Source organism: Pteropus vampyrus, unplaced genomic scaffold (genome assembly GCF_000151845.1).
Source record: "Pteropus vampyrus isolate Shadow unplaced genomic scaffold, Pvam_2.0 Scaffold22, whole genome shotgun sequence".
NCBI lineage: Eukaryota > Metazoa > Chordata > Mammalia > Chiroptera > Pteropodidae > Pteropus > Pteropus vampyrus.
Genome location: NW_011888803.1, coordinates 7,311,851 through 7,337,303, shown reverse-complemented (window position 1 = coordinate 7,337,303; position 25,453 = coordinate 7,311,851). Strand labels below are relative to the sequence as shown.

Sequence of the window (25,453 nt, the reverse complement as noted above, 5' to 3'; positions counted from 1 at the left end):
ATATACCTTAAAATCTAGTGGTAGGATAGAAAAATGAACAAACTAAGAAAAAAATATAATTCATAAGACACTGCTAAGTACTGTAGAGAAATAGAAAGCAGAGGAGAGAGAGTAGCTGGAATTTAAAATATAGTGATCAGAGAAGATCTAAACATAAAGTAATATTTGAGTAAAAACCTGAAAGAGATGAGGTAGCATATGTAAAGGCAGAAAGGAACAAGGACAAAAGGAACAAGCGCAAGGGTCCTGAGGTAGGGCTATGTCTGATGTGTTCCAGAACAGAAAGGAGGCTAGTGTGTTTGAAGAAAGTGATGAGGAAGATTAGGAAGATTCAGCTACACACAAGAAAAATAACAACAGTTAGATCGCATAGTGTCATAGGTGTTTCTGTGACTGTGAGAATACATATGTACATACATATAAGTGTACATACACATATACATATATGCTGATTCTATTTTTAAACAGCTCAGTGAAAAAGTCATTGTGGATATACTGGGTTTAACCACTATTCACAGCTCTTCAACAGGTTTCTGATTTCAGATAATTTCTCTCAATTTTCTTCATGTATAACCATAGTAATGTATATTGTGCCCTGTTTTCTGGGTGGCAGTACTATGGCTAAGTGATGCCTGTTCCTACAGCACTTTTTGATTTAACTGTTATATAGCACTATTTATTGATAGTATTCATTAAGTTAGGAACTGGATCCATCACAAGGACAAGATATTTTTCACTTAACATTTTTAAATTTACAGAAGGCATTTTCCTCTGCAGAAAAAAAAAAATTGTTTTTTTTTCAGGCATGTTGTAACATGACCACAAAAATACTTGCCTTATAAATCCAGCTGAAATGAATTTGTTAACAATGTCTATTGAAATGGTATTTAACTTATAGTTCCACGATCCTTCAGGGACATAAAAAACATGAAGTTCCACCAACTGAATAAATTGAGAAGAACATCAGTTAAAATATTTTTAAAGTAGAGAAAACTCAATTGATGTCCTCTAAAATTTTAAGTTTAATAAACATAATTGAAATAAACATGTAATACATGCGTCCTTTTGAACAAACACAAAAAATAAAATGAAGAGCCGAAAATTCATTAAGTTGGCTACTTGGCACCTGAAGCAAATTTTCCCTTAGAAACAATGTCAGAGATGTGGTCCTAGATGATGCTAACATCTCTTGCATACTGTGTTCTTTCTGTGGCTTGTGGTATAAATACTAGACCACCAAGATCAGTTTTCTTATTACCAACCTTTTCCCCTTCCCTAATTTCTATCTACTCAGCTCCATCAAGGTGACTTTGTGGATTCCTTATCCTTTATGTACTGTCTCCCTAACACAGTTGTGAAGATTGCTAGTTCTCAGCACCAGCAAAAGTGTGAATACTGTGGTTTGGAGACTATTTTTGTTCCCAAGAATTCTAGGAAGAACCTATTCCTGACCAGTGATGGGGAAAGAAATGGTTGTTCTTAAATAAGGAATGTCTGTAAGCTTAGCTTGTCTGTGCTAATATATACTATCTTCTTTTCTACTAATGTTTTGTTATGACCTCAATTAGAATCCTTCTATTTAGAAGAATACTTAGATTACTACAATAGAAACAGAACAATTACAGAAATAGTCTTATAATCTAATTAAGCTTGATATTCGCTGCATATTAAAAGTCAAAGCATTTAAATGATTATACTCTACAATATTAAATATCTGAAATTTTGAATTAAATATGACCTACAATTAATATTAGTAATTTTTATAGCAGATAAAAATGGCTCTTGGACTGAACGTTTTGAGCTGGTTGTTTTCAGACCAAGTAAATTATTTCTATGCTTTTGATGACAGAAATATTAACTCAAATAGATAGTGAAGCATGCTATATGCTATATAGTATTTTGAACACCAGAGCATTTAAAGGATTATTCTCTAGCTATACTCTATTATTAAGAGCTAATATTATTTTATACTATCAATACTATATATTTAACAACTACACCATTAAATATTTGCAAAACCTTCAAAAGTCTGAAGTAAATATGACCTTACTCTTTATATAAATGTATTAATATTTTATAGGAGAAAAAAATATTTCTCGAAATAAGCATTTTACTCTATTTGTTTTTACAAGCCAAGTAAATTACTTCGATATTGTTATAACAATTCATGAATTAAAATTCAAGTGTTTGTACAGATTTTAATACAAAGAAAATATAGTTAATAAAACATTTCTTGGCCTTTGAAACATTTCATGATGTAAATTAATTTATGGTAAATTTATATTTATTCATTCATTCATTTGACAAATATTTACTAAGTGCCTACTATGTGTCAGCACAGTTATAGACACTAGGGTTATGTGGTGAATAAAACAAAGATTCTTGCCTATACCATAGCTTACATTCTCATGAGGTATCAGGACAAGAAAAAGGGTGAGGCAAGTGAGGCACTCACCTCAAATACAAAATTTAAGAGGGCACCAAAAAATTCAGTAATTAATATAAATATTTTAATACAAATTTTTAAATAAAACATTTAAATTTTGCATCCAAGGCAAATGACTCATTTGCCTCAGACTAATCCTTACCCTGTGAGGGACGTAGACAATAAACAATAACTATAAAACGGTGATAAGTTATAGAGTACATTAGAAAGTACTAAGCACTTGGGAGGAGAAAGAAGAATAAGTATAGCAGGATAAGGAAAACTGGGAAGATAAGAAATTAGGTTTCAGTTTTAAACAGAATAGTCTAGGTTGTTCTGATGGAAAAGGTGAGATCTGAGTAAAGTCTTGCATGTGAAGAAAGAATTAGCCAGGCATGTTTTAATGACACAAGTGCTACATTTACTTTCTCTCTCTCTCTTTCTAAACCATTCAAAGTAAATCAGACATCCTGACGATATACTCCTACTTTTGCATCCATTTCCTAAAAATAAGGTTTTGTGGAACATAATCACAATACCATTTTCACATCTAAGAAAATTAACAATTACTTAATGTCAACTAAAATCCAGTCCATAGTCAAATTTCCTCAATTGTCTAGTTGTCCTCAGAAGAATTTTTTTGATCTAGAATTCAATCAAAGAGAACACACTGCCAAGTCTTAAAACACTTAATCTGGAAGAGTTTTCCAGAACTGCTTTTTTTCTCTTCATAGCACTGTCTTTTGAAAGAGATTGGGCCCGCTGTCCTATAAAATGTTCTGCATTCTGAACTGACCTTAGAAACTGCTTATGGTGTCATTTAACTTATTTCTCTAATCCCTCTATCTCCTGCAAACAGTTAACTGTATAGTCTTCGACTGACACAAGTTAATCATCTGGGTCAAGAATACTTTATAAATGGTGCCCTATATTTTATATTGCTTCACATCAGGACACACATAATGCTCTCTTCCCAAATCTTGCTATATTTAATAGCTACTAAAGGGATAACAGAACAGGCTATAAGGGACAAAAAAATGGAACCTGTTATGAAGCTATTTGAATAATTGAAGTGTGAGATGATGGTGGCTCAGACCAATATGCTAGCAGTAGAGGTGATGAGAAGTGATCAAATTTTGTATATAATTTGAAGTTAGAAGTCAATCTATTACAAGTGAAGTTAGACGAAAGTCAAGTATGACTTCAAGGTGTTTGGTCTCAGATACTGAAAGGATGGATTAGCCATCCTGAGATGGGGGAAGGTTATGGGTAGCAGAGGCTTTGGGAGTGGGGAAAAGATCCATAGGTCAGTTTCATACATGTTAAGTTTGAGCTGTCTGTTGGCCATCCAGATGGACATGTAAGTAGGCAGTTGAAAATATGAATCTGAAATTTGGGAAAGAAGATTGAGATGGAGATATAAATTTGGGAATCCTCAGCATAAAGTTGGTATTTAAAGCTATTAGATTGGATGAGATCACCAAGGAATGAGTGCAGATAAAGAAGAGAATGAAGAGCCAATCTCTGAAATTCTCCTATATTAGGAGATGAGGAAGAAGACATAGCAAAGAAGATCAAGAATGAATAACAAGAAAAGTAGGAGGAAAACCAAGATAATGTGTATGCTAAAAGCCAACTAAAAGAATTTTGTCAAGGGAGAAAGAATGGTCAACAGTGTCAACTGTTGTGCACAGAATAGATCAAGTTTGTATGCGGAAGAATTTAGCAATAGATTTAGTACTTAGAGATGAATTTAACAACAGGTTTTGGTGAAGTAGTGGAATAAAAGCTTGATTAGAGTTAGTTTAAAGAGAAAATGGGGAGAAACAGTTGTCTAGAATGATAGAAGAGTAAATGAGTGGAAGACAGTCTGATTGCCTACCAGCAAAAGACTCCACTTGAGATTCATGGTCACGAAATTAAAGTGAGAATAGTCTTTATGCTGGTATATTTTTCTCCGGTCATGTTCTGCTGTAGGTACAGATGTAAAATAGGGGAAGAATTGGATTAACCAGAGTTTTTGTTTTGCCAAAGAGTACAATGAATCGAGAGAGAGGCAATGAATCGAGAGAAAGCATGTGTAAAAGAGTGATCAAGACTGCCCTATGGTGTTTAAGCCAGCTATGGAGGGCATCATGAAGTGAAGTATGAAAAAAAAGTGATAGGATCAATGCATTGGATGTCCCAGTACAATCAGGGTACTGAGAGGAAGTGAACTAGGGATACAAGAACAATGATCAGACAATGGAATACATGAAGTTGGATTTAAAGTGAAGTTAATAGCTAATACTTTATATAATTCATATTTTTGCTTTATCAAAACTTTTCAAAATCAAAGTAGGCTTTTCTTGTATCGTAGTATAAAGATATTTTCTTACCTTTGATGAGGAAGGTTGACTTGAATTGAGGGACATATTCACCAATGTCTCTGAATAGGGTAATTATCAGTTGGAATTTTGTGGGTTCTTTTTTTAATCTATCTTCATTTAAGTAGTATAAAGGTTATAACAGATTTTTGACTTGTTTAAGAGAGAATTCCACTCATTTTTGGTCTCTGATTCATTCAAAAGATGAAAAAAAACATAAAAGCCTTTAAAAGACTCAAAATTACAACTTAGTATACAATCTTTTTATAATAATTTAAATAGACATATTAGTAAATAGGGATGGTAGAAGCAATGAAATGAACATACATCCTATGAAACTAAGTAAAGTAAATTATATTATAACATACTTCTGACCAGGATATATTTTAAATAATTCATTTTCTCTTGATCAAAAATTAAGATAAATATACATAGAATTTTACATAGAGTAGAAATATACTTTTAGAATTGAGAAGACTAAATTTATACAAATGGCTGTAGAATGATTATAAAATGTTTTACCATGTACATTTCTTCCTAGGCTTAGATATATCAATAATAAATGAGAACGATCATTCCAGATGACAATGACAATCTTTAAATATATCAGGCTACATTTGTGTATTATTTCCTCTTTTTTTTTTTATCAGAGAATTTATAACAGTTTACAAGAATACACAATAAAACTTAAGGTGTATATATATAATAAAAATTGAAAGATAAGGTAGCTGAATTATTACTCTAAAAAGGAATTATTAAAGTTGGACAATCTTTAAGGATACACTGTCATACCAACAGCAGAGCAGAAGCTTTCTCACGATGTCAAAGCATTGCTCCACTTTCATTTATATTAAAATATGTTTTAAATCAAACAAAACTTAAAATTTCCATCATCTGGTACTTATTACAGTACTGTGAAGTCTTCCTACCAGAGACCACTAATTTTTCTAATAGTAACTTGAGTAAGTCTTTGGTATCTAAACCAAAAGAAGCTTCATTTAATCTCTTTAGGCATGTTCAGAATTTGTAGTTGATCCTAACCAAATCACATTTCACTAACTCCTAACATATAATCTTTGGTATTTTCAATTTTCTTACCTATTATTACTTAATGAACAAAGTAATGGCAATTCAAACAAAAGAAGATTGATAGCTTGATAGCCAAAGATAAAGAGACTATAGAGTTCTAATCTCTCATTTACTGCATAATTTTGCTTCAAGGCTACATCAGGCCTGAGGAGTACAGAAATAGATTATCATAGTCTACCATGGGTTTGGGAGGGGTAACTGTTGGTAGATGTATCACCTATCTGCCTTCTCTGACCTACTCTCTACTTATAAGGAGAATTAGTTATCACGCTTTCACTGCATTTTTCCAAAATGATTTTCGGAGTCAGTAGTAGAGCTGAACGTCAAGGTTAAGAATTTCTGATACTCTGTTCAGTGCCTAGAAATAAGAATTCTGGTGATTTTTATATCCTGTCTGATTTGATAATAGGGCACATCAAGAGATGCTCATTAGAAAATCCTAAATTTCCTTATAGTTCCATGCCCAATTATGAGAACTAATTATTACTCCAATATATGAGCAGCTCCATGGAAAAAATATATTACCTACATATAATGGGATAAAAATCAGGAGATCTAAGTTCTAGTCTTGTCTCTGCCACAAATTAGCTGTATAATGGTGGGCAAGTCACCCATCTTCTCCAAACCTTGTCTGCTTATTGACTACAAAAACAAAGTAATATAAACTCACTTTTTGAGAAAGAAGTCATAATTAATTGTGAGTCTCTCCTTAAAAATATATTCAGCTTTTAAGCTACAAAGCAAGGCACTTGAAACTTAAAAGTATAAAAAACTTAAAAGTACTGTAAGTTCTTTAGTTCACTAAGTCTACATTCAGTATTTGAATATCAAACTTACAGTATTAATCAAATAAGGTGAAGATCCCAGGTAAATTTAAATTGACTATGCTCTACTGACAAAATAAAAAAATGAGATTTCTTGGTTGTGTTTTCTTGTCATTCATTGTTATAAGGATTCTCTTGGTGACAAGTTGTTTGTACAGAAGGGCCTGTCTTTATCTGAAGTGTCAATTCTACATCTGCAAAGTTGGTAAGGTCTTTGTTTTAAAACACTGTGGAAGGTCAAAGAACATGGCTTGTTTAGGAGATACTGACAGTTCATAAACTGTTTTTATTGCTAATTTCTTCAGATGCAACTGAATTTAAAATGAACTGGTTCCCCATCCACCTTCTTTCCTATTCTAAATTGAATCCTCTATTAGATGTACACTACAAAAACTAAGATGATATCTTGAGACAGCAATCCAAACTCTGTGGTCAGTCTCTGAAGAAATTTAAAAAACCAACAAAACTTTTTCTGAGAATGCCTATAATAATACAGGCCTATAATAATACAGGCCTTGCTTATTCCTCAACCCTCTTTCTCATAGAAGAGTAAACTATATATTTCCTAAAATATCTTTTGGCACTACTATTTTACAGTTCTTACCTTAGAGTTTAGGGGCATATTCTACAACTACTGTGAAATAAAAGATTCTTTGACTAAAGATATTTATGTTCAATCTACCAAATCTGTAATATGTGAATAAGATTAGTCAACAAGGCATCAAAGGTGAAATAATTTAAAATACTTTTGGGGAACACAGAGAACTGACATTTATTGAGATACCTGTCATATTTTTTACATATACAGTTTCATTTCACTCTCAAAAACAACTCCGGGAAGTAAGTTTTATTATTTCATTTTGAAATGAGGAAACAGGCTCAGCAAAGTTTCTGTGGCTTGCCGAGGGATACCAAGGGCAGAGGGGACCAGAATTCAAACCCTTATTTATAACCCTAGTCATTACTTTCAGTGTATTAAGTAAAATACTAAAGTACGCTGTACATTTTTGTTAACTAATTTAAATACTTAAGTAAATAAAATAGGGTTTGTTGACATAGAGCAAATTATATATGGAATTTTTCACTATACAAAAAAATGAAATGCATTAATGATAAAATTATTCATAATTATAGAAAATATTAGTATATTCGTTGGACTATCTCAACAGAATAGGAAACATAACGTATACGTTTCCATGGGTGAAACGTGCACTGACTGAGCCTAATTTGCTTGGCTAGATCCTACTGTCTCTCTCCAGAAAACCCTTTTGAAGATCAATTTCAAGAAGCAGGTAATAAGTTACAAGTGAAATATAAAAGAATAAACTTTATCGAAACACAAAAAGACGTTTTACTTTTTAAAGTAAAGCGTTAATCTTCCAAATTAAATGGATGAAACAGGTGTAATCTTCAGCTACTACTTTAGCTTCCTCACAACCTCGAAAAACTAAGAGGTAAGAGGCGACAGAAGCCAAACCTTGAGAAGATCATCTTTTCTCTAGGGAACCAGCGCCCCTGCTCCCCGCCACCCGGCTCTCCTAGGTCGGTTACAGTGACCTCCGCGCCCTCTTTCGGCCTCGGGGGTCTGACGGTAGGGAAGCGGGCTGAGGATGGGCGGCACGTTGGACAAACTTGGGTCACTTAGAGACAAGTCTCTATGGGGATAAGGTGCCACTGACACACGCCTGAACCTCTGCCGCCAACTCCGTTTGGAAAACTGGAACCTCCGTGTCATCCCGCCAACAGGCCTTTTATAAACGCCCTCCAACGTCTGACTTTTCCTGATCGGTGCTCTTCAGAGTCCGAGTCTTGGCGGCCGATGACAAGGTCTTCCCTTACCTCTCCCAAATCCGCCTCTCCGCAGAGGGACGGAGGTAGGAGAGGCTGAGCCTCAGGTCGCGCTCACTTCCCGCAGCTGCCCCGCCCACCGTCTGCTCCGCCCCTTCTCGCTCCTTCCTCCGCCTCCCTCCGGCTCGTGGTCCGCCCCCGCGGGGAGCTAAACTGCTGGCGGCGGAGGGCACGCATGCGCGCCGAGGGCGGAGCCGCTGGGCGAAGAACCGGAAACTTAGAGACAAAGTTCCGAGCCCCGCCCCTCCCTACGCTGCCCCGCCGTCTGGCCCCGCGGACCGACGACCCAGCCACCCACCACCGACACATCGGCCCGGCTCCCGCGTACGCCATGTCTGGTTCTTCCAGCGTCACCGCTATGAAGAAGGTGGTTCAGCAGCTCCGGCTAGAGGCTGGGCTCAACCGCGTGAAGGTGAGCGGGGGCGGGCGGCCGCGGGGAAGGGGAAGACCGAGGCAGAGGCGGCGGCGGCGGCGGCGGCGGATGGGATCCAGCCCGGAGCTGGTTGGGGCGGGCGCGTCGCGATTCTCCTGGGGACGACGCGCGCCCAGCTTTAGAGACGAAGCGGCGCGGGTGGGCGCTGTGGTTTGCGGGGCCAGTTAGTGCGTCCTTCCGCCCCAGAACTTTCCAAAGCGGGCTGGCGCCTGCACTGAACAGCGGCTTTCCGCATTCCGGCTCTTCCTCCCACTTTCCCTCCCTCCGCAGTGACTCCATGGCTGGCCTGGCCAACAACAGCTGCTCCTCCGCGAGCCGTCTGCACCCTTCCCGTCCCTCTCTACCAGCCTCCACCATTTCTCATCCCTGGACGAAGGTTTTATCCGACTTTCGATTCAGAACTAACGTATTTTTTTTCTATGTCAACTTTCCAGACCTACTTCTTTTAGTAGTAGATTTTTATCTCCAGCTCCTTTCATCCACCGAGCACGTACTTGAGAACGAATTCTTGCATAACTTAAACTATAGGTTAAAGAAGCATGTTTGTTCTTGAAACGTCCCCGGTGTTGAAGGAGTACAGTCTCGTACAAAGCTTGCATTTCATACCGATTTGGCAGTTGCTGAGATCAGACCTTGGGGTTATCTCCTGATCCGCATACCTGAGAAAGTGATTAGATTAGGGTGGACCAGCCTTATTTATTTTGGCGTCTGGTTGACATTGACATTTTCTTGGGTTATTTACTTTGGGGAAAAAGCCTTTCGAGTGTGTTGATAAAACAACCTGACATTCTAGTGCTGTTCAGTATCTAAGTGAATTGGCTTCTTTCGGGGGCAGGTCAGCTCGCGTGTTAAACATTCGTAATTAGAAGAAACAGAGGAGAATAAATATCAGGTACTCTGTTTAAAGAAGCAGCCAGTTTGTGAGATGATTTGATTCTGTACTCATCAGGGTAGTCTTTACTTCTCCCTGAAATGTTTTGTGGAGTAAGATGGTCTCTCATTTACCTACTTCCTTAAAAAGAAATGTCAGGCACCTAACTTAGTTGTCTTCACCTCAGGAGAGAAGGGAAATTCTCGTCATTCTTGATGTGGGATTCCCCTCCTTTCCTGTCCTTTAAGACGTCCTGTAGACTTCATTGCTGTTTGGAATCCATTTCTCTAATCTCCAGATTCTTAACCTCATTCCAGTAGTTTATGGTTCGTCTTGGCTAGATTTAACGATGAAATTTAAAATCATATATTGCTTTACCAACCATTACATTATCATTCAAGTGTGCCTTTATCATAGATTGGAGTGGCCCAGGAAAGAAAAAAAAATGCTCGTTGAATGCAATAAGTGTTAGGTAGGGTTACTTGGCCCTACTCTCCAAAGAAAATGAGATACAGTCTCAGACTAAAGTACTTTGAGGGCTTTATTATGAAAATCATAGCCCCTCCAATAACTATGCAACATGACATCTGCTTCCTATACTTAATTCTTTAGGAGACTTCTGGTCGAGATTATTAAAGCCACCATTAGTGATTCAGATTTAAGAGTGTTTAATGTGACGTTTAGGCTGTAGCTAGGAGTGTGGGGGTGGGGATCTCACCTTGCAACCTTAAATCAGCTTTTCTTTAGATGAGTTGCAAAATGTGGTTAATTCAATTTCATTTTGTGCATCTATTTTATCCATGACTGCTTTTTTAGGGGAGATATTTTTAAACTAGCTCACATTTACTGTTTATATTTGAGTACAACTGATAGAAATTATCAGATGCTTTACAAATTCTCCCACATGTAGGGTGACCATACACCTATTGCCAACCAGGACACTTTTGAGAGTAAATGAGGGCACCAATAATTATGCCAGGATTGTAGGGGTTTCAGCCTCCTGGATGATGATTATTACACTGCCTTATAGATTGGCATCTTATTTAGTTTGAGCCTTGGTCTATTTTCCCCACTGCTCAGAATTCTCATTGATAGGTTTCTCACGGAAGGTTACTTGGCTGGATTTCGTATCATTGAAATGTTTAAATGTCACCTCAGAGACACCTTCCCAGAGGTCACAGTCTAAGAAGTCACTCTTTTTTCTGCAGAGGACCTTGTCTCTTTTCCTCTGAATTGTCAGCTCTGTATCAGCAGAGACCTGGGCTGCTGTTAGTATTCTCAGTGTCTAGAAGTATATTTGGCACATAGTGGTGATTGAGCAGTTTGTGAAAGGGAGTTAAATTGGAGCTTACTTACACACTTAAGGCAGAAAATTAACAGATACTGTATTCTTAGTGTTGGTTAATGTGAACAGAATCAAGTTATAAGATTGTGAAACATGAACCCCTCATTCCCTTACTTTAGCTCTATGCCTTTTGGGGGAGGAGGGAGCAGGGTGATCATTTGTCATAGTACTTGGTACCAGGTATTTTAAAACTACTTTTTTACACAGTTGCTAAATAAACCTGTGGAAATCATTACCCTGGACTGTTGTATAAGCCAAACATACATATAGATTGAGAGCAGAGTCTAGATTCATCTCAGGTTGATGGAGCTTTTTATCAGTTAATGTCGGGTACAGTGGTAAACTGCAGGATTTCTTGATATAGAGAGCATCTCTGGTGCTTTTAACCCCCTTTCAAAGGCCAGGTACCCCAGCTGGACTGGACAGTTGTTCTCACTCACCTTGGGGGTAGTTAAAACTGAGAATAAATAATTATTTTCCCCATCTTCCTAAAACCTCAATTCAAGATTTAAGGTATTTTATTCATTTGGGGCATCTTTTAGTCATTCATGTTCTACATCTGAACCATTCACTTCATTGTTTTTGTGTCCTGCATCACCTTACCCAGGATATACACAAATAGATATTTAAATAATACAGGATATAAACAAAATATAAAGCCATAGAAGTTCCTTAAGTCCTGTTGGAATGGTATTGCATACACATATAAAAATTATTAAATCGCATTTAAGGCACATATAATTTCTTAAAGGCAGGCTGCTTAGTGAAGTCGTTTTAAGTTATTGAAATTTGCGGTAAGCCTTTCTGATACTGTCTAATTTTGTAATACTAACTAGCTGATGATGGTACATAATACCAAAAAAATGAACTGAATGGTTCAGATTTAGAATGTTCATTAAGAGCATTTTCCCAGTAAATACTGCTTTCAAGATAAAGTAATAGTTTGCTACAATTTTAACACTTTTTGCTTAACCTCTAATATTGCGTGTACTACAAGATGTTGTACACAAGATTTAGTACAAGATGTTGAGTACCCTCAAGGTTGCACTTGAACAGCCTGTTAATAAACTGGCAGGATGTGCTGTGCTTTGCAGATAAAACGAAACTGTATGTTTGTAATGAATCATTTGATGCTTCTAATAAGCAAAATAATTCTTATTTACATGTAGTGTTTCAAGTGTGAGAACTCAGAATATGACTGTTGACCTTCAATTAGTATGTATCTTTTAAGAGGTGTTTGTTGCAGGTATTTTGAAAGATTTGAGAAAACTTAAAATATTCTCACAACCTCCCACTCCCCCCTACCCTTTGTTATTTACAGGTTTCCCAGGCTGCTGCAGATTTGAAACAATTCTGTCTGCAGAATGCTCAACATGACCCCCTGCTGACTGGAGTCTCTTCAAGTACAAATCCCTTCAGACCCCAAAAAGTCTGTTCCTTTTTGTAGTGAAACTAATCTTTGGAGGTAAGTTTCCTTATATTAAAATAACAAAACCCCACACAGCAGGAATAACTGGTCAAGTCTTTTTCTTTGTAGCACTTACAGATTGTGTAAGATATCCCAGCAGTATTGTTTGGCACAAGTTTCCAGTCTTTTTGTTTTGTGAGGAAGTGAGGATTGATGAAATTTACTGATTGAGTAGTCACAAAGGTTGTTTCTCTTTTACCATAAGGAAGGTTAAATAGGATGTAATAACCATAAAGAGGATATTAGTTACTAGAAAATTCCATTTTTGTGACAAGCCATGTTACTTTTCATAACATTGGCCTAATGGTGTGTTTGGGGATCCTTAAATGCTAGTTTAATTTTTGTGTACCTAGCAGATAGACAGTTTTTTAAAAATCTGCAATGTTTATGGAGACTTCTAAAGTACTGCCAATTGCTTTGGACTACTTCTGATGTTATTGCTCTCATAGAACCCAGCTATAGGGGAGCATAGGAAAGAATTAGAAGAGTCTTGAATGTAACAAAAAATGAAATAGTTGAATAAGGTGACTTCTATATTTTATTCTGTACCATCCAGATCAAATGTCACTGTGTGCAAAAACCTGTTAGTCCAAAAGAGATGTGACCAAAAATATGCTACCAATAATTTAAAATGTAATCCAAAGGTGCTATCCTTTAAAAATCCATAGTCCTGTAGTCAGGGTGCTCCCTAGAGACCTAAGAAACAACCTTAAACTAATAGTGCTTTAAAAAAAAACAAACAACGAAGACTTTGCTATGGCACACAACCTTTACAAACAGAATAACTCCTCAAAGTCCAGGAAGCTGCTTCCTAAAATACCGTGGTACACAGTTGTGCCCTCCCTAATTAAGCTTTGTAGACTTGGGAGTGTCCAGGAAGTCTGTATAAGTACAGCATGTTTCCAGTAAATACAATAATTGGTTAAGTTGGTTAAGATTTTTGAAGCACCAGGGGACAAAAACACCACCTTTGAGTAACAGGTTCTTCATAAGGAAGTAATTCTTTTTAATACTCTAGCTCCTTCATATTTAAGTTTAATAGGTTCCTTGCTTCTGGCAGTATTCTACATGGCAGTTGTTGGAAATTTCATATTATGGTTTATTAAAGATCTTTTTAAATCTCTGTTCCAGTTATATTCACTTTACAGAATAGTTTTATTTGATATAAAATACTGATAAGAAGCCTGGTTTCTTAACTGGCTGTTAATAGGAGTCTACATTTCACAGAAGTCTACAGTATTTAAATGACTTAATGTTATAAATACGGCTGGAATAACCCAGATTTCAAAGTAAAATAATGGCTATTAATCCTGGCAGTATAATAAAAGCTTTGTGGATATTAAGATTTGAAACACTGGGCTAGGAAAATATTTTGATGTTAAAGCATTTTTTCTCAAATTTGAATGTATCTATAAATCACTTTGTTAAAATGCAAATTGTAATTCAGGAGTTCCAAAGTACACGCTGCATATCTTACAGCCTACCAGGTTAACTGTTGCTGGTGGTTGTAAGCCCACGTGAGTGGCATGGATGCAAAGAATCTACATTGTCTTTAAACTCATAGTTTTTAAAAACATACGGTTTTTATATATTTTAGAAAGCACAGGTAATTTTGCAACAGGATAGTTCAAGGAAAACAAAAATTACTATGATCAACATACCTAGAAATAACCATTGTTAACAGGTATTTCCTTTTAAGAGAATATTAGTTTTTAAAAATGAGGATCATAGTATGTAGTTTTTCATTCTGCTTTTTAAAAACACCATATATAAACCTTGGGGTTTTTTAAAATCCATTCCTCTGTTGATTTGCATTTAGGCTATTCTAGTTCTTTGCTGTTCAAACATCACTAGTCATTATCCATGTACACATTTTACTTTGTGAATAGGTTTATTTAGGTAAATGGAAGTGTGATTGCACCTTCTACCTTAGTAGATATTGCTAAATTGCTCTCCCCATACTAGTGCTCATTTTCTAGGGGTTTTTTTGTTTTTTTTCGGCTTCAGGTTTTTTTTTTTACCTTTTTTTTATTAAGATACAGAGTGTATTTTGGCGATGATCTTGGCAAATAAATCTTTAAATCTGTTTATAAACCATAAATAACACATACTTTAGAGTGGTTGTGAAAATCAAGAGAAAGTTACATTTTACACCATAGTCTTTTCTCATCTTAATTCTCATTTGTTTCAAGAAACCTTATGACATGTCTTTTTTTAAAAATAGGTTTAATTGAAAGTACTTTATAAACTGACATTTAGATAAATGCCCTAAAAAGTAATGCAAGATGTATTGCTATTCAGAAAAACTATTGTTCTTTGACACTTTAGCCTAATTCACTTTTTTTTTCCATTTCAGGTTTTCTAAACCACTTTTCATGAACCAGTGAATATTCAAAGGAGAGCTAAATTTGAAGCTTGTACAAAAAGCTTATGCCTGTAACACGTGCCATACTATACACAAACTTCTGCTTTTGTCAGTCCTTAACATCTACCTCTCTGAATTTTCATGAATTTCTATTTCACAAGGGTAATTATTTTATACACACTGGCAGTTACAATAAAATACTTAGTATTAAAATTTTTTTGCTTAATTATTGTTATTAAATACAGTGCATTTATTTGTTTTGAGCACCGAAGATAAATGACAATTTTCTCATTGTCATTATGGGTTACGTTTTTAGTTTGTTCCGCCAACTTTTCTCACATAACTTTATGGCATATATTTGCAAGACTGCTAGAGAAATAAAGGTAAGTTGCTAACTTTTGTTATTTTAAGGCTCAGAAAGTGGCTGTTAATAATACTAGTTTCTATTCATGAGTATTTTTAGGGTTAACTTTGTTTTAATAGATATTTCTAAAATTCCTTTGTAGGGGTATTACCATTATACCTATTACCATTACACCTTAAAAGTTATTTACTTCATAACAGATGGCTCTCCTAATAAGGATAGTAGAGAAAAACTGGATGTAAGAATTCTATTATAAGACATAAGAAAAACTTCAGAATTCAAGACCATTCTTGACTAGAGTACTACAGTATAATGTAATGAGGCACAAAGTAGCAAGAAAAAAGGAACCAAAGATTAACTTCTATAATTTGCAACCCTGCTTTAAGTTCTTGGTAAACCATTTGGCTTTAAAATTTTTACCTCTCTGAAAGGCTTAAGGGAATGTTAAAACATCCCACCATAAACCTGTCCTCTACTCATTCAGGAAATGGAGTTTAAAACTCTGCCAGATCCAAGATTAATCTGGTAGGAAATCCAGTGAGTTGGTTACACAATAATCCACCAAGCATTGTATTTTTCTCTAGCCCACATGTTCCATGAAAGTGCAAATGGGAAAGTTAGTTTGAATCTTGATTCCAACTTGTTATTCACAGTTAACCAAAAATAAAATAATTAAATTTTAGGAAACCTATATTGCAACTTCTAAACTTTTACCAAAATGACTTTTATTTGTATTTTCTACAGCAGTGTAAGTGGCAATTTGTCTAGACATAAACAAGGTTTATAAAATCAGCAAATGCCATTTTGAAAAGGGTCTTCTTTCACAATTTCAAGGTAGGCCCATTCAGCAAAATCCAGTACTATTCTCTCAGTACTTCATAAATGGAATTTTCTTCTACTTGTATCCATTTCCCGGGGCTGAAAATTAGGAGGAAAAAAGTTAGTAAACAATCCATGGGTAGCTGCTAAAAAACTGTCTCTGAAGACTGAACAGTTATTAGGTCTAATATGAAAGGTACCTAAAGTTACAGTTCCAATATATGTGAGTAATATATATATAATTTTAAAAGTAACACTTAAGTGGATAACTTTTCTAGAAAAAAGAATGTTTTAAAATAATGAAGTTTTCATTTATGATTTAAGATAATCTCCAAACTTCTACAAAAATTGTACACAGTAGTTCAAGCATGCACCAATAGTTCAGGGTAATACAGGCTTATAAACACATTTCTGGGGCCTGCTCCCTAAGTTGCAGATTCAATAAGTCTGTTGCCCAGCAAGTTCCTAAGTGATGCTGCTGGCTTCACTTTGAGAACAACTTGATTGTTAGGATACTTCAGAAGAACCAGACCCAAAAGCTACATCAGAGAATGGTTCTTTCTAGTTCGTGGGAAAGAAATTCAGAATTATAACTTATTAAGGTATAAACACTCAAAAAGTATACATGCTTTCTTATTCCATACCTTTAAAATCATCTAAATGGCTTCTCAGAGAGTGAGCACATACCTTATGGACCCATTCATATTCTCCATATTTAGAATCAAAGGTTCCTTTCTGAAGAGATCTTAATTTTAAGGTAAAACGTGGTCCAAGTTCCTGAATTCCCACTTTCTTTTCACTCTTGAATATGTATCTTTAAAATTAAAAGTTAAGGAAATTAGTCTGCATAAACCCAACTTATTTACTTACAATTAATGACAGGGTCCAAAAGATAATTTACTTTTCATCTATAATACCTGTCACAATATATTAGAAATGAGGCTTATGTTAAAAATATATTTCATGATTGAAGTCAAAGTCCAAGAAGTTAAAGTATCTTCCTCACCTGTGAAATCTGAAGAAGATATAATCCCGTTGATTGTGAAACGTGGCAACCTGTCTTCCAATAAATTGAGGATTATGGGGAAAGAGAGATGCAAACATCCTTCCAACAGAATGGCCCAGCCGTGTTGTAAAATTATTCAGAATTATTTCAGGTATGTGTTCTGTGGGGTCTTTGCCTCTTCTCTACAAAAATTATGAAAAATCATGTTAATTGGCAAAACTATCATAATTTTTAAGTTTTTTAATATACGTGACAAATTTGAAAATTTTTAAGTAATTTTAATGACAACCAGATGGCTTATCAAAATTCACGAAATAAGTATTTTAATGTGCCATGGATGTACCAAAAAGAAAGTAATGAAGGGCTATTGCCTGTTCGCCATAATTCAATTACAAGTCTCACAAGAAAACTGTCAGTATATAAAACTTGCTTTAATGAGGAAAGCAAATACCATTATTAAAATCAATCAGTAACAGCATCTATTTAAGCAAATACTGTGAGACCACTGCCAATCAAGGAAAGCATAAAACTTACCTTAATTTCTTTACGCAGACGAACACTGCTCATTTTAAAATGAGCAGTTGGGCCACTTGGCAAGTGACTCAGAATTAATCCATCTGTTCATAAAGCTAAGATCACACTGAACTCTGTAACCTAAATCTTAGAACTGTTTAAATAATTGGTCCTCTGTATGCCCACAGGCTCCTGAAATCTGTAGCTAGGTGAACAGCGGGGTACAGGTATTCCTCTGGGGGAGTGAAATTGTCTTGGCATATGCCAAACTTGTCACTTATTTGAGTTGTAGCCATATAAATGCCTTTATTTCCAACTAATCCATTAGCTCTTGGAAGACAGATTTGTTTTAACAGCATGTCTACCACATAGCAGATTATCATTAAATATTTGAATTCTTTTTATCCCCCACCCAAAATTTACCACAGGCTCAACTTCATGAGGCACAGCCAAAAGTATTCCTGCATCATTTGCACTTTGGAAAAAATAGTATCTTAAGGGGTTAAGAGAGGTAAAAGTCATTTCTTATGACCTAAATCAAGGCTTTAATCCTTTCTAGAATATTCCCACTAAATTGTGGTTTGTGTCAAAAGCAAACTACAGAATCCAAAGATCAGCTCCTAAGTACCTGCACTGTACAAAAATGTTTTGTTATTGCTAATGTTTAACACAAACCATGTAAAATAGGAGTCCTTAAAAAACAAAGGATACTTGGTGTTTTACGATCTTCATTAATAACAATCAGATCTGTGAAATCCCTGGAGATACACTGTGGAATAATTTTTTTCAGAGCCAGTCCTCTTCTGTAATAAACGTGTGAGTTTGGTATAACTGTGGATAGCTGTTCACAGAGTCGTACTGTTCTCTGTAAAACAAAAAACAACAATCCTCAAAAGTAAAAATAAAAATCTTAGGTGATATATATTTATAAGGAAAGGTATAATGATGTTAGTAATAGAGAGCAAGGCTAAGGAAAGAAGAAAATCTGAACAGTGTTTCATCCTGTACTTAAGGCTGATCATCCTAAAAGTAGTGGCTCTCAAGTGGTGATTATGCTCCACTAGGGGACCTTTGGCAATGTCTGGAAACATTTTTGGTGATAATGGGTTCAGGGATGGCTAGTACTCGTATTCTAGTGGATAGAGGCCAGGGATACTGCTGAACATCCTATAATGAACAGGACAACCCCTATAACAAAAAATTATCTAGCCCAAAATGTTAATAGTGTTGAAGATGAAAACCGTATGCTGAAGAATCATGCTTAGTGAACCTATATTGCTTCACCAGTATAACATTTTATTTAACCTATTCATAGCATTATCTAAGGGAATTACTAATAATTTAACTCTTGTGAACTGAGTTCTTTTAAATAGACTAATAAAATAAAATTAGGAATTTAAGAACTATACTGATTAATGTATTTATTACCCCATGAGGTCTATCTGATGTTGTGATGAGAATCTTGGGAGAAGTTTGTCTGTTGAAGTAAGAAGCAAATTCATCTGTAGCTTCATCAAAAGCAACCTGAGAACAGAAAGAGAAAATTTTACATCAAATATGCTACTGGATCAAAATTTTAAAAGTAGTTCTAGAAGGATTCTATGATAGTGATTAGTGATTTCCTAACTGATAGAGGATTTAAAGAAGGCCTAGGAGGGACTTACATTAATGGCAACAAAAAGAAGTGGGTGATTTCCTTTATATAGAAATACAAGTATAAAATTGGAAAAAATGTCAAAAACAATTTCAGGATACAGACTGAGGTACATTCTTGGAAAAAAAATGGTACAGCTATAGCCAGGAGTATCAGGAATCTTGCCTGGAGCTACTCCATTTCCCGCATCAACCTAACTGGTGAAAACAGTAACTTTACCAACTTCAGGTCTGATGTTAAGAACCAATGACCCTGAATCCAGAGGTGGTGGACTCAATTCAGGTTGGGAGCATGGGTGGGTATGTGTGTAAACCCCAGTCAAAGGTTACAGGCCCATTTTAGAGTAAGTGTGGAAATTTAAAGGAGCCAGAAATTTAAGAGTTCTGGAAGAGAAAGAGCCATAGAGAGGCAACATAATCTTTCCACAAATCCCTAGCTGACAGCTAAACTACACATGAGACATCTGAGAATCCAGAGCACACGAGCAGCAAGGGAGACCTAAGCACTGGCTGCAACTTTAAATACATTCAACCCACACACAGCTTGTCAGAAGCTATGTATGTCTTAGTGACTCAAGGTATCTCAACACAACCTCTATCTAAATCACTAACTGAATATTAAGTGTTACAAACCCAGGGGAAATCTCTAGGGAGTTAGGTTAAAAATAACAAAAAATACGTAGAGACATAGTGCTATTAAGGAGACAGAGCCCACAGTTTAGTTCTAGGCAAGTTACTAAAACAAAAAATGCCAATAACCCTTAAAAATAAGTCTAGTTAGTGCAATATGTTGTCTAAAATGTCCAGTTTTCAACCAAAAACATCAGATAAGCAAAGAAACAAGAATGACCTATAATCAGAAAAAAAGCACTCAATAAAAATTGAGTAGGCCTATATGTTGAATTTAGTGAAAATTTTAAAGCAGCTATAATAAAAATACTCAAGGAATTGAAAATATGGATATAAAAGATCTGAAATGGCAGAAAAGCCAATGAACTAGAAAAGAGACTAATAAATAATATCCAGTCTGCAGAACAGAGCAATCAATCACAGAAAAAGAAGCAAAGCTGGAGAAATTTGGAGGACAATGTTAACTATTTCAGCAGTGTGTGAAAGGGAGTCCCAAAATGAGAGGTTTGAAAAGAGCAGAAAAAAATAGTTGAAGGAATAATTGCTGAAAAATCTCCAGATTTGATGAAAAACTTGGCTCTCCAAGCTCAACAAAACTCAAGTCAGATAAAATGAAAGAACACTACTTAAACACATCAGAGTCAAACTGCTAAAAACCAAAATCAGATGAAATTTTGAAAAATATTAGAAAAAATAAATCATGTACAGGGGAAATAATAAAGGTCACGATACAATGGAATATATTCAAAATACAAAAAAAAAAAAAGCCAAGGATTCTATAGTCTACAAAATTATCTTTAAAAAATGAAGGCAAAATAAGTACATTTTCACATAAAAACAGATAACTGCTATTTAGACCTGATATAAAAACAGACTTAAGGAAATCCTACAAGTTAAAAGAAAATGACACTAGATAGTAACTTGAATCCAGAGGAAGGAAAGAAAAAACGGTAAATATGAAGATAAACACATAAGACTCTGTTTGTGTAGACTCTTAATATCTTTAAAAACAAAAGATTGTTTAAAGCAGTAATTACAACACTAGATCTGCAACATAAACAGAAGTAGTATATGTGACAATAACAGCATGAGCAATAGTGGAGGAAATGAAGCTACATAGCAAGTGTAAACTTGCTATGTTTTACTAGAATTGTGTATTTACTTGAAGTAGATGGTATTAAAGGCGCATGATGTAATTCTTAAAGAAACTACTAAAAAATATATATAGCTTAAAAGATCAAGAAGAATTAAAACAGCATTATTAAAAATATTTAATAAAAAAGGAAACAGTTAAGGAGGAACAAAAAATATATAAAGATATAAGTTGTGGAAAAAAGGAAAATGGCAGGGTTAAGATGGCCTAGTAGGTAGACACTGTCCTTGCCTCCTCTCACAACGACACCAAAATTACAGCTAAACTATGGAACAACCATTATTGGGAATTGCCTGGGGTCTGGCTGAACAGAGGTCCTACAACTGGTAACATACATAAGAGACCATGTTGATACTGGTAGGAGGGGCGGAGATGTGAAATCTGCTGGTCCCACAACCATGTACGGTAGTTGAGAATCAGGAGAGATATCTGGGTTGTGGAGGTCCCCCTAAGAAGCAAGGGGTCCCGGCCCCACACTGGGCTCCCTAGTCCGGGGTTTCAGTACCAAGAAAAGAAGTCCCCACAACCTCAGCTGATACAGTCTTATGGGATCTCCCTTGTAGGACTGAATCAACAATTTAGAAGATAAGGTAGAAGACACCCAATCAGAACAGCAACAAGAAAAAAGAATCCAAAAAACATGAGAATTCAGTTTAAGGGGCCTCTGGGACAACATCAAATATACCAACATTCACATCATAGGGGTACCAGAAGAGAGAAGGAGAGCAAGGAACTGAAAACCTATTTAAGGAAATAATGATGGAAAGCTTCCCTAACCTGGTGAAGGAAACAGACACATACAAGCCCAGGAAGCACAGAGAGTCCTAAACCAAATGAACCCAAAGAGGCCAACGCCAAGACTCATCATAATTAAGTGCTAAAGCTTAAAGACAGAATCTTAAAAGCAGCAAGTGATAGACAATTACAAGGGAGCTCCCATAAGACTGTCAGCTGATTCCTCAACAGAAACTTTGTAGGCCAGAAGGGACTAGTACAAAATATTCAAAGTGATGAAAAGCAAGGACCTACAACCAAGATTACTCAGCAAAGCTATCATTTAGAATCAAAGGACAGATGAACGGCTTCCCAGACAAGAAAAAGCTAATGGAGTTCTTCACCAAACCAGTATTATAAGAAATGCTGGAGAGATTTCTCGAGGAAGATGAAAAGATTAAAAATGTGATTTAAAAAATGGCAATAACTACACATCTATCAACAATTACTTCAAATTAGAAAGGATTAAATGCTCCAATCAAAAGATAGGGGGGCTGAATGGATAAGAAGACAAAACCCGTACATATGCTGCCTACTGGAGACTCACTTCAGATTGAAAGACACACACAGACTGAAAGTAAAGGGAAAAAGATATTTTATGAAAATGAAAATGGAAAAAAAAAATCTGGGACTAGCAATATTTATACCAGACATAATAAACTTTAAAACAAAAGTTATAGTAAGAGACAAAAAAGGACCCAGTAATCCCACTTTTGGGTTTTTATCTGAAGAAACCCAAAATACTACTTTGAAGGGACATGTACATCCATATGTTAATTGCAGTATTATTTACAAGAGCCAAGATATGGAGGTAACCTGAATGTCCATCAATGGATAAATGGATAAAGAAGAGGTGGTACACATATACAATTAAATATTACTCAGCCATAAAATAATCTTGCCATCTGCAACAACATGGATGAACCTAGAGGGTATTGTACTGAGTGGAGTAAGTCAGACAGCGAAGGATAAATGCCATGTGATTTTTCTTAAATGTAGAATCAAAAGAGCAAAATAAAACAGAAATAACCTCATAGATACAGAGAACATTTTGAAGGTTGCCAGATGGAAGTGGCATTGCAGAGTGGGTTAAAAAGGGGAGGGGATTAAGAAGTACAAATTGATATTTACAAAACAGTCGTGGGGCTGTAAAGTATTATATAAGGAATACAGTCAATAATATTGTAATGACTATGGTGTCAGATGAGTACTAGATTTATCAGAGTGATCACTTCTTAAGTAATATAAATGTCTAATCACTATGTCATACACCTGAAACTAATATAATATTGTATGCCAACTATAATTGAAAAAAAATTTTAATATAAAAAAAAGGCAAATGTATATCTTTATCAAAAGTAATTTTAATTTTCAGACTGAATAGAAAAGCAACATCCAACCATATGCTTTCTGTACATGACACTTTAAATTCAAAGACACGAAGTGGTTGAAAATAAAAGCATGGAGAAAAAATTACGCCAGAAAGGTATAATCATTATAAACGTATATGCACCTAACTTAAGAACTCCCAAAAAGACAGGAAGCAAAACTGAAAGGAATGGAAGAAATGAACAATTCAACAATTATAGCTGGAGATTTCGTTACTCCTCTCTCAGTAACTGATATGACTAGAAAGACATTCATCAATATAGAAAACATGAACAATACAATCAACTTGAAACAACTCTTATAACAGCACAATACATATGTTTTTCAAGGGCACATGGAGACCATTCTCCAAAATAAATATGCTAGCACATAAAACAGTCTCTTTAACTGAAAAAGACTAAAAGTACATTCCACAACCACAATAAAATATTAGAAATCAACAGCAGAAAGAAATCTGGGAAATCCTAAAATATTTGGAAATTAACACACATTTTAAAAATCAACAAGATGAAGAAATCAAGGGAAATTAGAAAATATTTTGAACAGAATGGAAATGAAAACAAAAAAGATAACAAAATTTATGGGATGTTGCTAAAGCAGTGCTCAGGGGAAAAAACAGCTTAAGTGCTTGTATTAGACAGAAAGAAGTATAAAATCAATAATTTTTCATCTTAAGAAGCTAGGAAAAGAGCAAATGAAACCCCAGGTAGGTGGAAGAAAAGAAATAGGGATTCGGGGGAAAACTAATTAAAAAACATACATCAAGCAAAAAACTAATGAAATTATAAGATATCAACTCTTCTATTAAGAGAGATATTAAGATTTGAACAATAATGATAAGAACACATCTTAACAGTTGTGGGATATACCAAAAATGGTACTTAGAGAGAATTTTGTGGCCTTAACTGCTCTTATATTAGAAAAGATGAAAAATCAATCAAATAAATAAAAACAGAATACACTCGAGTGCAGAAACAAAGAAAGAATAAAGAGAAAGTAAGCTATAAATGAATTCGAAAACAAAGATTCAATAGGTAAGATCAAAGAAAAAAGCAGTTTGAAAAAAATAACAAAATAGATATATCTTTGGTGAAAAGCTCAAAGATTAGGAATGAAAAGGGGACATTACTACAATCTCACCATGAACACAGGTGTATATTTCTTAGCAAAGTATTAACAAACAAAAACAATGTATAAAAGAAAGATATAACAACATAACTAAACTGGATTTATCCCAAGAATTCAAAGAGGTTTAATATTAGAAAATCTATTTCATTTACTACTTTAGTGTGAGAAAAGAAACCTGTTCACTCATCTCGCTACTGGCAGAAAAAGTGATTAATTACCTCAATGTTTGCAGAAAAAGCATCGATAACATTCTACATTCATTTATGATAAATAAAATCAGCAAAAAAAGAAAAATGGAATTTCCTTAATTCATAAGAAGACTATATCATTAATGTATCACAAATATTAATGATGACACATTAGAAATATTCTCTTTAAAATCGGGATGCCACCAGTGCCTTTTCTATTTATTTGACATGCTAGAGGTTCTAGTCAGCATAAAAATGAGAAAGGAAAAAAAAAAAAACAAAAAAACAACCTAATGGATTGAAAGTAAAAAACAAAAGATTTACCTAAACATGAAAACAATATTCAGACAAATTATTAGAAATGAATTTGATAAACTACTGGTTAGAAGATCACTATCTAAAAATCAACTGCATTTTTATAAATTAGCAAATAAAACAATTTTGAAAGAGATATGATTTACATTGATAAGAAAAAAGATAACCAGGAATAGCTCTAATAATTTATGTGTAAAACTTATAATGAAGAAAATTATGAAATTCATTGAAATACATTTTAAGTATTTAAAGACCTAAATCTACTTTAGTGCAATATATAATTTTATATGGAAGACCTAAAGTCCAAGAAGAGAACACACTTGAAGAGAGGGATTTGAGGATGGGGTTGAGGAGGGACATCTTGCCCTTAACAGGTATCAAAACTTATCATGAAGCTAAATAATTAAAAATGTAAAGAAGTGATAACAGTGACAAACTGACCAAGCAAGTAGAAAGCACAGAAAAGGGCCAAGCATGTATGGATACT

At 35.0% G+C, this 25,453-nt stretch overlaps 3 protein-coding genes across 3 annotated transcripts in view; 1 reads left to right on the top strand and 2 right to left on the bottom strand.

Moving 5' to 3' along the window:
• SPATA1 (spermatogenesis associated 1) overlaps positions 1-7,326 on the bottom strand; it is a 34,262-nt gene extending 26,936 nt beyond the window's left edge. Inside the window, 4 exon segments of the mRNA XM_023528129.1 lie at positions 836-942; positions 4,804-4,851; positions 4,854-4,901; positions 7,309-7,326. Coding sequence (XP_023383897.1) covers positions 836-942; positions 4,804-4,851; positions 4,854-4,901; positions 7,309-7,326 — 221 coding nt within the window.
• A 1,450-nt stretch (positions 7,327-8,776) lies between these two features.
• Positions 8,777-15,260, top strand: GNG5 (G protein subunit gamma 5). Its single transcript, XM_011355566.1, has 3 exons — positions 8,777-8,964; positions 12,523-12,666; positions 15,026-15,260. The coding sequence occupies exons 1-2, from the start codon at positions 8,884-8,886 to the stop codon at positions 12,646-12,648; spliced, it is 207 nt and encodes a 68-aa protein (XP_011353868.1). The 5' UTR covers positions 8,777-8,883; the 3' UTR covers positions 12,649-12,666; positions 15,026-15,260.
• An 841-nt stretch (positions 15,261-16,101) lies between these two features.
• RPF1 (ribosome production factor 1 homolog) overlaps positions 16,102-25,453 on the bottom strand; it is a 17,092-nt gene continuing 7,740 nt past the window's right edge. The window contains 6 exon segments of the mRNA XM_011355567.2: positions 16,102-16,316; positions 16,905-17,031; positions 17,224-17,405; positions 17,758-17,840; positions 18,448-18,601; positions 19,165-19,260. Coding sequence (XP_011353869.1) covers positions 16,275-16,316; positions 16,905-17,031; positions 17,224-17,405; positions 17,758-17,840; positions 18,448-18,601; positions 19,165-19,260 — 684 coding nt within the window. The 3' untranslated portion in view covers positions 16,102-16,274.

Bases quoted from the DNA above. Each gene is read 5' to 3' on its own strand.
- GNG5 (XM_011355566.1), top strand. From the start codon at position 8,884: ATGTCTGGTTCTTCCAGCGTCACCGCTATGAAGAAGGTGGTTCAGCAG. The intron at 8,965-12,522 runs GTGAGCGGGGGC...TGTTATTTACAG, and splicing joins CTGGGCTCAACCGCGTGAAG to GTTTCCCAGGCTGCTGCAGA.